This window comes from Mustela putorius, unplaced genomic scaffold (assembly GCF_011764305.1).
Source record: "Mustela putorius furo isolate JIRA1106 unplaced genomic scaffold, ASM1176430v1.1 tig00003834_pilon_pilon_pilon, whole genome shotgun sequence".
NCBI lineage: Eukaryota > Metazoa > Chordata > Mammalia > Carnivora > Mustelidae > Mustela > Mustela putorius.
The window spans coordinates 101398701-101414187 of NW_025421987.1; the positions used below are offsets into that span (position 1 = coordinate 101398701).

General features: G+C 43.8%; 1 protein-coding gene across 1 annotated transcript in view; it reads right to left on the bottom strand.

Moving 5' to 3' along the window:
* Nucleotides 1–15487, bottom strand: part of CLSTN2 (calsyntenin 2) — a 630232-nt gene that overhangs the window by 19052 nt on the left and 595693 nt on the right. The window contains exons 11-12 of the mRNA XM_045088847.1: nucleotides 9407–9555; nucleotides 7297–7514 (exon numbers count right to left, since the gene is read on the bottom strand). Of these exons, the coding sequence (XP_044944782.1) occupies nucleotides 7297–7514; nucleotides 9407–9555 (367 nt within the window). The remainder of the gene's footprint in view (nucleotides 1–7296; nucleotides 7515–9406; nucleotides 9556–15487) is intronic.

The window sequence follows — 15487 nt, forward strand, 5'->3', positions numbered from 1 at the left end:
GAAATAAATGATATAGATACTAGAAAAAAAAAATAGAACAGATCAATGAAATCGGGAGTTGGTTTTTCGAAAAGATCAAGACAATTAAGAATTCTTTGTTACACTCATCCAAAAAATAAAAACAAGAAAGAGCTTAAAATAAAAGAGAAAAAACAGTCAAGACTGTGAAATACAAAGGGTTGTAAGAGAATGTTTATGACAAATCATATGCCAACAAATTAGATAACCTAGAAGAAATGGATAAATTCCTAGACACCTATAACTTCTCAAAACAGAATCAGGAAGAAACAGAAAATTTGAGCATGCCAATTACCAGCAATGAAACTGAATCAGTAATCAAATACCTCCCAACAAACAAATGTCCAGGACCACATGCTTCACAGGTGAATTCTTCTAAACATTTAAAGAAGAGTTAATACCTATTCTCCTCAAAGTATTCCCCAAAAAAGTGAAGGAAAGCATCCAAATTCATTCTATGATGTCAGCATCACCCTGATACCAAAACCAGATAAAGACACTATCAAAAAATAAAACTATAGGCCCATATTCCTGATGAGCATAGATGCAAAAATCCTCAACAATACATTAACAAACCAAATCCAACAATACATTAAAGAAATCAGTCACCATGATCAAGTTGGATTTATTCCTGGGATGCAAGAGTGGTTCAGTATTCACATATCAATGTATATCACATCAATAAGAGAAAAGGATAAAAACCATATGATCATTTCAATAGCTGCAGAAAAAGCATCTGACAAAGTACAGCATCCATTCATGATAAAAAAAATCTCAAGAAAGTAAGGTTAGAGGGAAGAAACCTCAATATAATAAAGGCTATATAGGAAAAATCCACAGGTATATCATATTCATTGGTGAAAAACAGAATTTTTCCCTAGACAATATCCACTCTTAACCACTTTTATTCAACACAGTACTGGAAGTCCTAGCCACAGCAATCATAACAAAAAGAAATAAAAGGCAGCCAGGTTGTTAAGGAAGAAGTAAAACTTTTGAGTATTTGCAGATGACATGATACTATGTCTAGAAAGCCCTACAGATTCCATCAAAAAACTACTAGAAATGATAAATGAATTCAGTATGGTTGCAAAATAGAAAATCAATATACAGAAATTGCTTGAATTTCTATACACTAAGAACAAAACAGCAGAAAAAGGAAATTAAGAAAATAATCTCATTTGGGATTCCTGGGTGGCTCAGTTGGTTAAGAGTCTACCAAAAAATCCTAAAATTTGTATGGAACCAGAAAAGACCCTGAATCACCAAGGAGATGTTGAAAAAGAAAAACAAAGCTGGGGCATCATGTTGCCTGACTTCAAGCTTTATTACAAAGCTGTGATCACCATGATAGCATGGCACTGGCACAAAAGCAGACACATAGACGATGGAACAGAATAGAGAGCCCAGATACGGATGCTCAACTCTGATCAAATAATCTTCGACAAGGCCGGAAAAAATACCCAATGGAAAAAAGACAGTCCTTTTAATAAATGGTGCTGGGAAAACTGGACAGCTATCTACAGAAAATGAAATTCAACCATTCTCTTACACCATACACAAAGATAAAGTCAAAATGGATGAAAGACCTCAGTGTGAGGCAGGCATCCATCAAAATCCTAGAGGGGAACATAGGCAGTAACCTCTTCGACATTGGCCATAGCAACTTCTTTCAAGACATGTCTCCAAAGGCAAGGGAAGCATGAGCAAAAATGAACTTTTGGGACTTTATCAAGATAAAGAGCTTCTCCATAGCAAAGGAAACAGTCAACAAAACAAAGAATGGGAGAAGATATTTTCAAATGACACTACAGACAAAGGGCTGATATCCAAGATCTATAAAGAACTTCTCAAACTTAATACCCAAAGAACAAGTCAAAAAGTGGGCAGAAGACTTGAGAAGATACTTCTCCAAAGAAGACATACAAATGGCCAACAGACACATGAAAAAGTGTTCATCATCATTAGCCTTCAGAGAAATTCAAATCAAAACCACATTGATACACCACCTTACACCAGTTAGAATGGCCAAAATCAACAAGGCAAGAAACAACAAATGTTGGAGAGGATGTGGAGTAAAGGGAATGCAAGCTGGCACAGCCACTTTGGAAAACAGTATGGAGGTTCCTCAAAAAATTAAAAATAGAACTACCTTATGACCCAGCAATTGCACCACTGGGTATTTACCCCAAAGATACAGGTGTAGTGAAGAGAAGGGCTATCTGTACCCCAGTGGTCATAGCAGCAATGTCCACAATAACAAAACTCTGGAAAGAGCCGAGATGCCCTTCAACTGACAAATGGATAAAGAAGATATGGTCCATATATACAATGCAGTATTACTTAGCCAACAGAAATGATGAATACCCAACTTTTGCATCAACATGGATGGGACTCGAGGAGATAATGTTGAGTGAAATAAGTCAAGCAGAGAGAGTCAATTATCCTATGGTTTCACTTACTTGTGAAACATAAAGAATTGCAAACATAAAGAATTGCATGGAGGACATTAGGAGAAGGAAGAGAAAAGTGAGGGGGAGAAATCGGGTGGGGAGATGAAGCACGAGAGATTGGACTCAGAAACAAACTGAGGGTGTTGGGGTGAGGAGGGTGGGAGGATGGGTTGGTCTGGTGGTAGGTATTAAGGAGGGCACGAATTGCATGGAGCACTGGGTGTTATAAGCAAACAATGAACAATGAAACACTACATCAAAAACTAATGTTTTACTGTATAGTAACTAACATTAACCAAAAAAAAAAAAAAAAAAAAAAAAAAAAAAAAAAAAGAGTCTGCCTTCAACTCAGATCGTGATCCCAGGGTCCTGGGATTGAGCCCTGCATCAGGCTCCCTGCTCATCGGGGCATCTGCTTATCCTTTTTCTGCTGTCCCCCCCCCCCACCACCCATGTGTGCTCTTTCTTTCTCTCTCTCGTTTGTGCTCTCAAATAAAATCTTTACAAAAGAAAACAATCCTATTTACAATTGCATCAAAATAATAAAATACTTAGGAATAAACTTAACCAAGGAGGTAAAAGACCTGTATCCTTATAAACTATAAAACATTGATGAAAGAAACTGAAGATGACATAAACAAAGGAGAAGACATTGCATGCTCATGAACTGGGAGAACAAATATTGTGAAAATGTCCATACTACCCAAAACAATCTACAGATTTAATGCAATCCCTGTCAAAACACTGACAACATTTTTTATAGAAGAGCAATCCTAAAATTTGTGTGGAATCAAAGAAGACCCCAAATAGCTAAAGCAATCTTGAAAAAGGAGAACAAAACTGGAGGCATCACAATCCCAGATTTCATTATGTTCTATAGAGCTGTGGTAATCAAAACAGTATGGTACTGGCAAAAAAACAGACACACAGATCAATAGAACAGAGTGGAGACCCCAGAAATAAACCCATGCTTTTAAGTCAATTAATCTACAACAAAGGAGACAAGACTATACAATGGGAAAACCATAGTCTCCTCAACAAATGTTGGGAAAACTGGTCGGCTATATGTAAAAGAAGGAAACTGGACTGCTTTCTTCCACCATACTCAGCATGGATTAAAGACATAACTGAGAGACCAGAAGCCATAAAAATCCTAGAAGAGAGCACATGCAGTAATTTCTTTGACACCAGCCATAGCAACATTTTTCTAGATACGTCTCCCGAGGCAAGGTAAATAAAAACAAAAGTAATATTGGGACTACGTCAACGTAAATAACTTTTGCACAGCTAAGGAAGCAAATAATTAAAACTACTGAAAGGGAAAAGATATTTGCATATGACATATCTGTTAAAAGATTAGTATCCAAAATATATAAAGAACTTACATACAACTAAACACCCCCAAAACAAATAATCCAATGAATAAAGATCAGAAAATATGAACAAACATTTTTCAAAGAAGACATCCAGATGGCTGACAGACACGTGAAAAGATGTTCCACATCACTCATCATCAGGGAAATGCAAATCAAAATCGTAATGAGACATCACCTCACACCTGTCAGAATGACGAAAATAAACAACAACAACACAAGAAACGACGAGATTGTAGAAAAAGGGAATCCTCATGCACTGTTGTTGGTGGAAATGGAAACGAGCATAGCCACTGTGGGGAACAGTGTGCAGGCTCCTCAAAAAGTTAAAAATAGAATGACCATAGGATCCAGTAATTCCACTACCAGATATTTACCCAAAGAATGCATAAACACTAATTTGAAAAGACCTATGCACCCCTTCTTTTATTGCAGCATTATTTACCATAGCCAAATTATGGAAGCAGTCCAAGTGTCCATCAATAGATGAATGCATAAAGAAGAGGTGGTGTGTGTGTGTGCATATGTGCATATGTGTATGTATATACATGTATATATGCAATAATACTCCACCATGTGTATGTATATATAGACATACACAATGGAATTTTACTCAGCCATAAAAAAGAATGAAGTCTTGTCATTTGCAATAGCATGGATGGATCCTGAAATGCAGGAAGTCAGAAAAAGACAAATACCATATAGTTACACTTATATGTGGAATTTAAGAAACAAATGAACAAGGAAGAAAGACAAATCAAAACACAGACCCTTAACTCTCGAGAACAAATTGATGGTTATCAGAGGGGAAGTGGGTGGGGGTGGGTGTGATAGGTGATGGGGATTAAGGAGTGCACTTGTGATGAACACTGGATGATGTACAGAATTGTTGAATCATTATATTGTGCAGTGGAAACTAACACTGCATGTTAACTCTGCTGGATTTTAAAAAAAATATGGAAAAGTGATGGTATTTATGGAGTGCTTGCTATGAGTCAGGCACTGTGCAAACAATCCTGACAGCTATTAAATGGGGTACTAGTATTATTCCCATTCCACCAGTGGTGAAGTGGAAGGTCCAGAGGGTAGCGTGGATTGCCCAGGCTTACACAGAAATTAGGGGAAGTGCTGGGACAAGCCATGACATTCTGATTCCACAGTTTATAAAATTCCCATAACATTTTGGTTAGTAGTCTTCAAATGCTTTTGATCTTGCAGCCTTTTTGGGAAAAATTTCTCAACTGAGATAATTTCAAAATGTATAGTTATTTATTTATTAAGTGGACTAATCTATTTTGTATACTATAAAACATTTATGAAATGGAAATTAAAAGGACTTACTAGAGAAAATTATTTTAAATAATTATTTTCTATTTTAATTTTTTAGTGATACCAAAAATATTTTTTGTTCTTACCAGATATACATAATTATAAATAATCATATGCTTAATTTTTAGTTGTTTGTCGATCTCAAAGGCTTCATGTTTCACCAGCAAAATCAAAAATCACATTAATCTACACGGAAGGCCTGTCGTTAGTGATAGCATACTGTATCTGTATTTCAAATGGACTTTGCTTGGTTTCTGGAGTTTTTTGCCAGCTTCTTATCAGGTCAGTTTAGGTCATCCCTACTCCTACCTCCCTGTGTAGCTGGCTGATGGCTCACACTATGAAGGGGACGTGGTGTAATTGTGGAGCATTTTCTCATTGCTCTTCTGGGGCTATATTATAGCTTCTATCTTCCATCTGTACTTCTCTGGATTCCTACTGTGCGAAGGGACTGTGCTGGTTGAATCCGCCATGGTTGAACCCTCAGGGAGTCCCCTGTCTGGCTTAATTAACTGGTAACTGCCACCATGGGTTAGCAAACATGGGGGCGGGCAGGGAAGCATCAGTCATGGGGGACTTACAGAGCAGTATAGCTGGCCCAGTTGAGGGGGCAGGGTGCTGGTGGGGGAGACACGTACCAGCAGTAATGTGGATGGAAAAGGTCAGAGCCTTGCCAGGCAGAGGTAGGGCATGAGCAAAAGCAAGAACACAGAGGTATGAGAGAGAGGCGTGTACACGGGGGACTCGCCTGTCGTTGGTACAGAAACAGCACAAAGAGCAGGAGGTCAGTAGGGACAGAAGGTGATTCTAGGGCGGGCCGCTGAAGCCTGCCGGCAAGTGCCATGAGCCTATTTACTTAAGGTGTCTACAATAACAATTACTCTAACAATAATAAGAAGATTTAAAGAGTACCTGTAACAGCTCTCGGGCAGTTGGCTCTGTGCTCTGCCTGCACTTCTCGTAAACAGAAGGTGAGTGCGAGCCCAGGTAATTTTTTCCTGGCATTGCCTGTCAGCCAGTGGCAGGCCTAGCACGTCCACAAGCTCCTAGTTACAGCCTGCAACCACTGTGGGCAGAAGCCCTTCCTTTCTCCATCTGACTGTGACTCCAAATGAGGGCAAGGGGAAGAAGGGGACGCTCACAGGCCCTAATGCATCTGGAGTGTCACGAGGCTAGGGCTCTGTCCTGGCAGGGACACCTGGTAAGACACCATCTACTGCATTGGACTACATTGGAGGCACCCCATTCGCTAGGGACGAGGGTGGTTTAAGGCAGTGAGTAACTCGGACTACTACACAAGCAGCCATTCAGGGACTCAGGCCCCCTTCGACCAGCACATCAGCAGCAGCTGCTCCTGGAGGCTGAGAGGAGGGAGAGCTGGAAGTCCACTCCTGGAGGAGGCTGCCGAGGATGGTTCAATGGATAATCCCCTGTAGCTCTGGGCTCTGGGTTTCCCTTTCTTCTTCTCTAACCTTCCTTCCTTGACCCTCCATGCCCCGCCAGCTGAGTGCACTGTAGCTTTTCATGCAACGGAGTGTTTCTCCCTGGCAGAACATTCCAATAATGCCACCTCCACCAAGAAGCCCTTCCAATAATGCTGGAAAGTCTCCTGAGAGCTTACACTAACCTGGTGGATCAGACCCAACTTTGGCCGTATGTCTGCTAAGGCACAGCTAGATTTTTCCTTTGTGCCTCTTTAGCTTCTCTTCTGATTATCACAGTAACACATGCGCACTATTGAACATTCTGCATTTGCAGTCAAGCGAAGGGGAGCAGAGACAAATGGGCTCTTCGTGTCTCAGAGAGCGGCACTTCCAGTGTCAGGTGTGCTTTCTTCTTGGCATTTTTCTGTGTGTGTTGTAGGAACTCTGTAATTTGCAACTTGCTTTTTTTCATTTACCCTTTGACATAAATACCCTCCCTCCAACATCTTATCATGTACATGCATGGACCAATTATTTGCCAAATGGCTCATTTCCCTCCTGTGATCTGTGTTGTTTGCAGGTTTGCTCTCCAATTGGAAATTCCCTGCTGTGGTAAACAGTGCTGCTGTCCTGCAGGGGGACTTGGCATGGCTCTGAGAACAGAAGGCCCCTGTCCTACAACCCAGCACACATCTGTACCTGTGGTCCTCAGGTCACCCGGGGCTTCGGCTTTGGCGAAGGTGCTCACGATCTTGAGGTCAGGGAAGAGGGTCACCCCTCGGGCACTTTCAAACTGGGCGGCGGGTCTCCAGAGGCGGTCTGTGCCCCGGAGGCTGATCTGGGGCTCAATGGCCTGCAGCACCATCACAAAGGCATCCACGTCAGGGACACTGATGCACACATCTTCTCCAAAGCACCTGGGAAAACAGCTGATGTCATGGCACTGAAGAGTGAGCCACGAACGCATCCACCACCACAGGACCAGGGATGAGGAGACACATTAACACCTCTAGCCCTTGCTAAGGGTCTAGAGGTCTCAAGACTGCTTTGGAGTCTCGGAGAGTGTGAACAGACATTCGGACTGAAAGCTACAGCACAAACTAATAGCCATCTAGGGAATTAAGAGGATTGGCTTCTGGGAGAACTGGGAATCTTTGGTACCAGAGACAAGTAACTGTTAAACCTCTAATTATCCTTTAACAAACTAATCAGTGGTAACATTAATTAGCCACTGCTTGGTATAGCACTATGATTTTGTATGCAAACTGCCATCTAACTGGTTGGGTACAGGCATCGTGCTGAGACCCCAGGGCTGAACTCTCCTGTGCTCATGTCTGTTGTCTCTCGATGAGGAGCTTCCACAGTGCCCCTGTGGCGGGTGTGCCACGGATCCTCTCTTTTCTCCTGGTACGATGCCACAGAAATACCTGGAAGGCAGACCACTGTGACCTCACCAGCAAGGCCTGGGAAGTTAGAAAAGGTCCATGGCCTGGCTCAGCCACAGCGGGGCTGGGTGACCCCAGGCAAGGTGGAACTCCTGGGAACCTTAGTTTCTCCATCTGTACAGTGGGGGTGACCATAATTAATTCCCTCATAAGAGCAAGGATTAAATGTGATGGCATATATAAAAAGAAGCCAAGCCCTGAGTCTGCTTCACAGTTGGAGCTCAGGAAATGTAGGTGGATCCAACACCCTCATCATACCGCATCAGGCACACGAGTCATTGGCACTCTGTGCTGCTCACCTAAGCCAAAGACCTAGGCTAGAGCTCCGGGGCCCAAGGGCCGCACTGGGAACACTGGGTGGACTCCAGCTGGTGGCGGCCGTCAACCTGTATCCTTTTGGTAAGTTCCCGGGGGAAAGGGCCATCTGGGTGGTCACCATGCTGAGCCACTCCCTCCTCTTCTGTGTGGTGGGCGAGATGTGGGAGTGTGTTATGCTCCTGCCCCTGGTTTCACCTGGCCTCTGCTGCACCAGTCCCAGAGGGCACCGTGCCCCTCATCGCTTCACGGAAGCCTGGTCCTTCTACTTGACTGCAGTGTGGAGCTGAGCTGGAGATGCTTGCTCCCTATCACAGGCTTCCAATGGGGGCCCTTAGTGTGAAGGGGGGTATACCTCCTCTGTCCCTAGAGCTGTTGAATCTGAGTGCTGCCTGTGGGGATTAGTCTGGCACCTGTCCCTGGCCCCAGTAACGTGGTAGTCAGCAGACCAGTCTTTACCAGCCTTCTTCCTATCCTGCTGGCTTCCCATCCTGGCTCCAGGGATTAGGGGACTCCCCTTCCTGCCTCCCAGGAGTTTTTCTGGGGTCCCACCAGGCAGTTGCCGTGGCTGAGAAATGATTTGACATACCAAGATGTGAGTTATCCCCTTTACTGGGCTCTGACCCCTGGGGACAAGAACTAGACCCTCTTTCTCTCAAAGACCTGTGGTATTTAGCTGCTCTCAAGCTGGGTTGGTTGATTTAATCCAATTCATTAAACATTTTTCAAGTACTGACTACGTACCGGCTACTGTAACCTTAAATCAGATCACTAAAAACCGAGCTTTCTGCGAATTTACAGGATGCAGTACTACATCAGATTCTGTATTAAATAGAGAAAGCTGAATTTGTGTTGGCAAAGCAACCGAACATTTTCTTTAAGAAGAAAACAAGAAGAGAACACAGATCCACTGGGGCCTCCTCCTAGGGGTAGCAGAGAAACTGCAAATAGCTGAAGAAAGATGAATCTGTTTTGCCAGGGAACATTCCCCAGGGACCAGCCCCACTGCCTCAGCTGGGCCCCCAGCTGACCAGCGTCTGTCTACTCACTGGACTTTGGAGGAGACTCTCAGATGCCGCACACCCGCCGTCGGGAACTGCCTGGAGTTGATGTAGGACACCTTCTGGAGTGCACGATTGATGTTCCCAATGTCGTCACCTTCCATCACCAGGACGGACTGCGAGGGGTTGAAGTGGTACTGGAGGAGGAAAGGGGGTCCCGTGGGGGACAGTGAACAACAATGGAGCCCACTCTCTGCATGGACAGGCCAGGAAGGCCCAGTGTCTCGGGTGTCTGCAAGTGCAGCAGCCGTGCGTACGGATGACTTATTTTTTTATTTTTTATTTTTTTATACTCTAATTTTTTTTATTATGTTAAGTTAGCCACTGTATAGTACATCATTAGTTTTTGATACAGTGTTCAGTGATTCATCACTTGGCCTATAATGTTAACCCAGTGCTGTGGAGGACTGTTTTCACCCCTCAAACAATTCCTGCTACCCCTGGGGGACTTCTGGGCCTCCCCGTAAGATCCCCAGGGGGGTTAGAAACCCTTGAGTCACAAGATGGGATTCTGAAGGCCCGTCTCAGGGCTCCTGTGGTCTAGCCTGTGCGGGGTCCCTGCTCTGGGCTGCTTTGAGGTTGTAAGCAGCCTTTCAGCCCTCAGACAGCCTACCCCCTCAGCTGGCTGCCCAGAAACGTGGGACTTTGGCTCATTTCCCTGGTCTTGTCTTTGGGCTTGAACTGCTCCTCAGCTTACCTTGTGCTCCCCTTCCTGATTCACGCCGCCTTCTTAGCTACCAACCTTACAGCTCACATTTCAGTTAATGGCTCTCCTTCTCTCTTAGATCTCATTCCTGGTCTTGCTTCCCCAGTGCCCCACCCTGCTTTCCCGGGAGTTTGTTCACTTGTGGTGTACATTCCCGCCAGCTGTCCCAGGCCTATTATCTGTTCATTCCGCTCAGAGTCCCTGGTACCCCGAGCTCGGTAAAGGTCCGGGAGCTACGATGCTCCTCACCGAGTCCCTTGAGTCCTCAAACCAGACACACCAGATACAAATTCCTGCTTCTCCCTGAAAAGCCCGGGCAGTTGCTCTCGCAGGCACTGGGCAGGGAGAGCTGCCCTGGTAGAGGTTCCACTAGCTTATCTTCACATACCTCTGAGCAGAAATATTATCAGTAAGACATCAGGAGCTTATCAGTGCATTCAGGTGATGTATCCAAAGTTCATATCACAGGAAAAGGAGATCTGGATATATTTTTACTTATTTATTTTTAAGTAATCTCTGTACTCAATGTGGGTCTCAAACTCACAACCCTAACTGAGTCAAGAGTTGCGTGCTGTTCCAGATGAGCAAGCCAGGTGCCCCTGATCTGGATATATTTTTATGTAGCTACTGGGCAGTATTTTTTTGGATGATATATTCACATAATTCAAATATACATATGTACTAAGTGAAAGTGTCCATCTTATCCCTATCTACCCAGTTTCCAATATCCCATCCCATAAGTAGTCACTATTATGTAATTTCTTAGGACCAGATTGCATTATTGTTCACGATTAGTTGCTTCCCCTCCCAGTGGGAGCTTATACATGCCTGTCCTAGTGTCCATAGGCTTGACTCTGTGACGTATGGAACCCTGCCTGGCAAGGGAAACATTTTTTGCCTTGTTGTACTCAGTGGTGCTCCTGTGACTTAATCGGTCAATGAAACGTGGGCAGAAGCATTATTTGGTTCACACTCATATGGAAGTTTCACAGCCAGTTCCCTGTTTGCCGTATTCCTTTCCCTGTGAAGTGAAACCTGCCAGGTTCCCTTAGGGCCTGGTCCATCAGCCTGTGTCTCACAGTGGGGTAGTATGTGGCTCAGCGCCAAAGCCCATATATAATGGACACTGGGTGGGAACAACAACAACAAAAAAGTTGTATAAGGCACTGAAATGTCTTAGATGCATTACCAAGCCTGTCCTAAGAGCTACTCTTTAGCATTCTTATCAATACAGATTTCCTTTTTTCTCCTTTCTTCTACTAATGGTAGCTTTTTACATACTTTATTTTGTAAAATCTAAAGTACAATAAAAATAAAAAGTATAATACTTTATTGTACTTTATTTTTTTTTACTTAGCTCATATCTTGGAGACTTTCTGTATTAGCACGTCATAAACTACCTCCTTTTTTACCGCTGTATAATATTCTGTGTATATAAATTATATTTAACCAGTTTCTTATGGACATTTGGATAATTTCCAATCTTTTACTAATAATGCCACAATGAATGATCTTGTACATATTTCATATGTGTGCAAGTATATGTATTTACTGGATAAATTCTTCCTTGTGAAATTGTTAGGTTTAACAGTATATGCACCTTAAATTTTGACAAATGTTGCCCGATTCCCCATTACTAAAAATGGGAGAATTAGGAATGATATCAATACACGCTCCCTCTCCCAGTGTGTGGGAATGCCTCTTTTCTCAAAACCTCAACAGAATATGCTGTCGTTGGGGATTTTTGCCAGTCTGATAGGTGATAAATGTTACCTTAGTGTAGTTTTAATTTACATTTCTCTTGCCATGAAGGAGATGGAGTATGCTGTTAAGAGTTTAAGGAAAAATCCATCTATATTAACTTTTCTGTGATCTGGCTTGTCTTTTTAAGAGTTCCCTGTTCTGTACCAGGACTCTAAAAGGAGGTGGGTGTCCCCTGAGCACTATTGATGATACTGACCCATATAAGGTCCCTTTAATGGGATCCCTAGCCAACTGAGAGCTTACTCTTTTCCTCCTTCAACTGTCATTTGTTTTACTCTTACCTCCTCCTTGAGGGCACCCCAACTTCCCTCTTTTAGGTCCCCACTGGGCTCCTGTAGTGCTTATGAAATGGTAGTACAGTGATTACAGCACAGTGACCATGAGCTCCCTGAGGGCTGGGACTCCAACTCATATCACCAAATCCCAAAACCTAGCCCAAGTGCCCATAATCCCATTAGATTAATGAGTAAATGTTCCCCCTTGGTCCACATTTGACTCAGTGTCTTTGCCAGGTTACTCCTCAGGTTACTTTTCATCCATTGTCTTCTCAGCCAAGGCTCTGTGGGAGTCATTATCAGTGCTCACTAAGCCCTGTTTTCCTTTGCATGCTTAGCATCCTGGAGGCTACACTTGGTCTCAGCCACTTGCTGTAGTGGTGGTGGTAAGGGGGGCATGTGACTGTATCTGGCCAATGAACTGTGAGAGGAAATGAGCATGAGCGGAGGCTCCTGGGCTGAGGCCCTAAAGAGCCCTGTGGGAAACTGCAGCTTTTCCCTCCACCTCCACTTGCACTTTGGTAGCTAGGGTGTTGAAGGGAGAAACCTCACTCCACCTTTTGGGCTTGATGTGAGTGTATAATAAACTTTTAAGCATTAAACCATAGGGATTTTGGAGTCCTTTGCTACTGCAGTATTTTAGCCCATGTGGAAAAATTCAGACCTTCCCAGGCAGGATTCTCATCCAAGGCTATGTGGCATCTTTGAAAGATCAGGGGTGCGTAGATTGTTGTACCCCAATTCCAGTGCAGACTACAGAATACAACTTTGGATGATTTCCATCCCCTTTCCCGACTTTATTTCCTCATTTAAAATAATAGGGATATTAGTATCTACCTATCCAAGAGCTTAAATAAGGTAATGTATATAACAAATCTAGTGCTTAAGGGATGTTCAGTCCAAGATAGCTTTTATTATAATTCCTAACATTGTAATTATTTCGGCATGGGGTCTGCCCACACAGGTACTGCTGCCTTCACTGCTGCTCTTCCCCTGTGATCCAGCTCCCTTCTGGCCTCCATGCATTGAGCAAAGTTTCTCTGGCCTGGGAGGTCGTCACGAGCACCAACCCCTCTGCTGGGTTTGGGAGTGCCCGGGTGTATGTGGTGATCCCAGAGTCATCCTCTGAGCTGGCTTCTCCCTTGCTGTGGACTTGCCACCAGAGTGTGCTCAGCCATAGAGCTGCCCTGTTCTGAGAGCGGCACAAATCATCCATTTCAGATTCAAGCAGAGGCAAGTCCATTCTTCTAAAATACCACTTATGTTCCTCATGTCCTTCTACCTCCCTACCTCTCCCCAACGCCACCCTGCACCATCCCTGCTACAGCACAGTCATGGAGCTGCTGCTGCTGTCTGTCTGCCTGCCTCCCTCAGGCAACTGTGAACACCTTGAAGGCGGGATCTACTGACTTTTCCTCAGGGTCACCACAGGGTCTAGCACAGGAGAAACAGGAGACCGAATGATAAGCCTTGTGGAGGAAGCTGATCCAAACTTCACATAAGGGCTGAACAGGAAAATCATGGGGTGGCTGGCTGGCTCAGTTGGAAGAGCATGTGACTCTTGATCTGGAGGCTGTGAGTTTGAGTTCCATGCTGGGAATAGAGCTTTTTTTTTTTGTTTGTTTGTTTTTTGTTGTTTGTTTTTTGTTTTTTAGATTTATTTATTTGACAGAGAGCACAAGCAGCAGGAACGGGCAGGCAGAGGGAGAAACAAGGCTCCTCGATGTGGGGCTTGATTCATAATGACCTGAGCCATAGGCAGGTACTTAACCGAGCCCCAGGCACCCTGGGTGTAGAGATTACTTCAATAAAATTATTAAAAAAAAAAAAAAAGAAAAAAAATCAAACCGTTCTTCTGCAAGTTTGAATCAGCAGTATCCCATGCCAATCAGCAGAGGGCGCGTTCCCACTGTAGCCACCTAAGGAGAGGATGTCTAGGCTAGGTGTTGGATCTCCAGTTAATACCCTCGTCTGGCCACCTGAGCATCCTGAGGGTTGCCACAGGGCATGAAGGTGGGTACTGACCTAGCCATCAATATAGTTCTTGCAGGATCAATAAGACCTTCTACCAAAGTAGGTTTTTTGTTTTGTTTTGGCTTTAAATTGCAGTGTTCCCAGCCCCATGACATGACTAAGGGGAACCGGTCTCTGTGTAGAACACAGAATGGCGTTAGCATTATCACAGGGACAGGGGTTGGATTCCTGGGGGTCCAGCAAAGAGTGACAGACTCGTTTTCTTTTGGAAAGCTGTGCTGTGGCCACAGGGATTTCTCTCTTTGAGCCATGAAGCTGCTAGACTGATGGCCTTTGGGAACAGTCCGTTCTCCCAGAGGGTCAGCCAGTATTGCCAGGCACCTACCAGGCTGGGACATCAGTGAAATCCTTGTCCAAAGCCCAGGCCTGTTCCTCAAGAGGGAGCTGGCTCTGGCACTCCAGGCACCTTGCCATTCACCTTGATCCCCGCCAGCCCCTCTGGGTTGGGCCAGATGAAGACTTGCCACATTCAAGTGTCCTCTGCCATAACGCCACCCAGGTTTAAGTTTCAAATGAAGCTGGCACTGTGGCAACGCCAAGTGCAAGGCCAGCCCAGCTAGAGAAGAGAACTGTGATTTGTTGAGAACCTATTAGGTCCTATTAGAACCTATTATTAGGTTTACTAAGGTAGATCTGTATCTATATATCTATAGCTATCATCTCATCTATCTATATATACATATTTTTCTATATCTCTATATATCATATATATGTGTATGTGTATATATATGTATTTGTATATATATAGTATGTGTATGTATATATATATAGTATGTGTATGTATATATAGTATATATATAGTATGTGTATGTTGCATGTGTATGTTCTATATATATAGAATCCAATCCATTTCTCACATCACAAGGAAGTATACTTTAACACATGAGGGAATTGGGGCTTAAAGAATTAAATTATTTTGTCCAAGGTCACACAGCTAGGATTTGTACTATGGTTTGAACTTAGGAGTGCCTTGTCCCAAAGGTCTTCCTCTTTCCCCCTCCTCCACAGATGGGCAGACAGGATGCTATGAAGATCAGAACAGAGGATTCTTCAGGAATGCGGCCGTTCCGTAGAGTCACAGCGTCTCACTTGGGTATGGGACAGTAACCACCCCAACCACTTAATGACTGCAGACATGCAGAACAAATATTCAGCAGGGGAAAACAAGTGAAAACAGGAACCCAGGCTGGGTTCTGCGAGCAGACGGGAGGTTTTGTTGATTACAGGAGACCCTTGCTTTCCTTTGACCACTCAGGGAGGAGGCAGGAGGCCAGGAACCAGGAAAGAAAC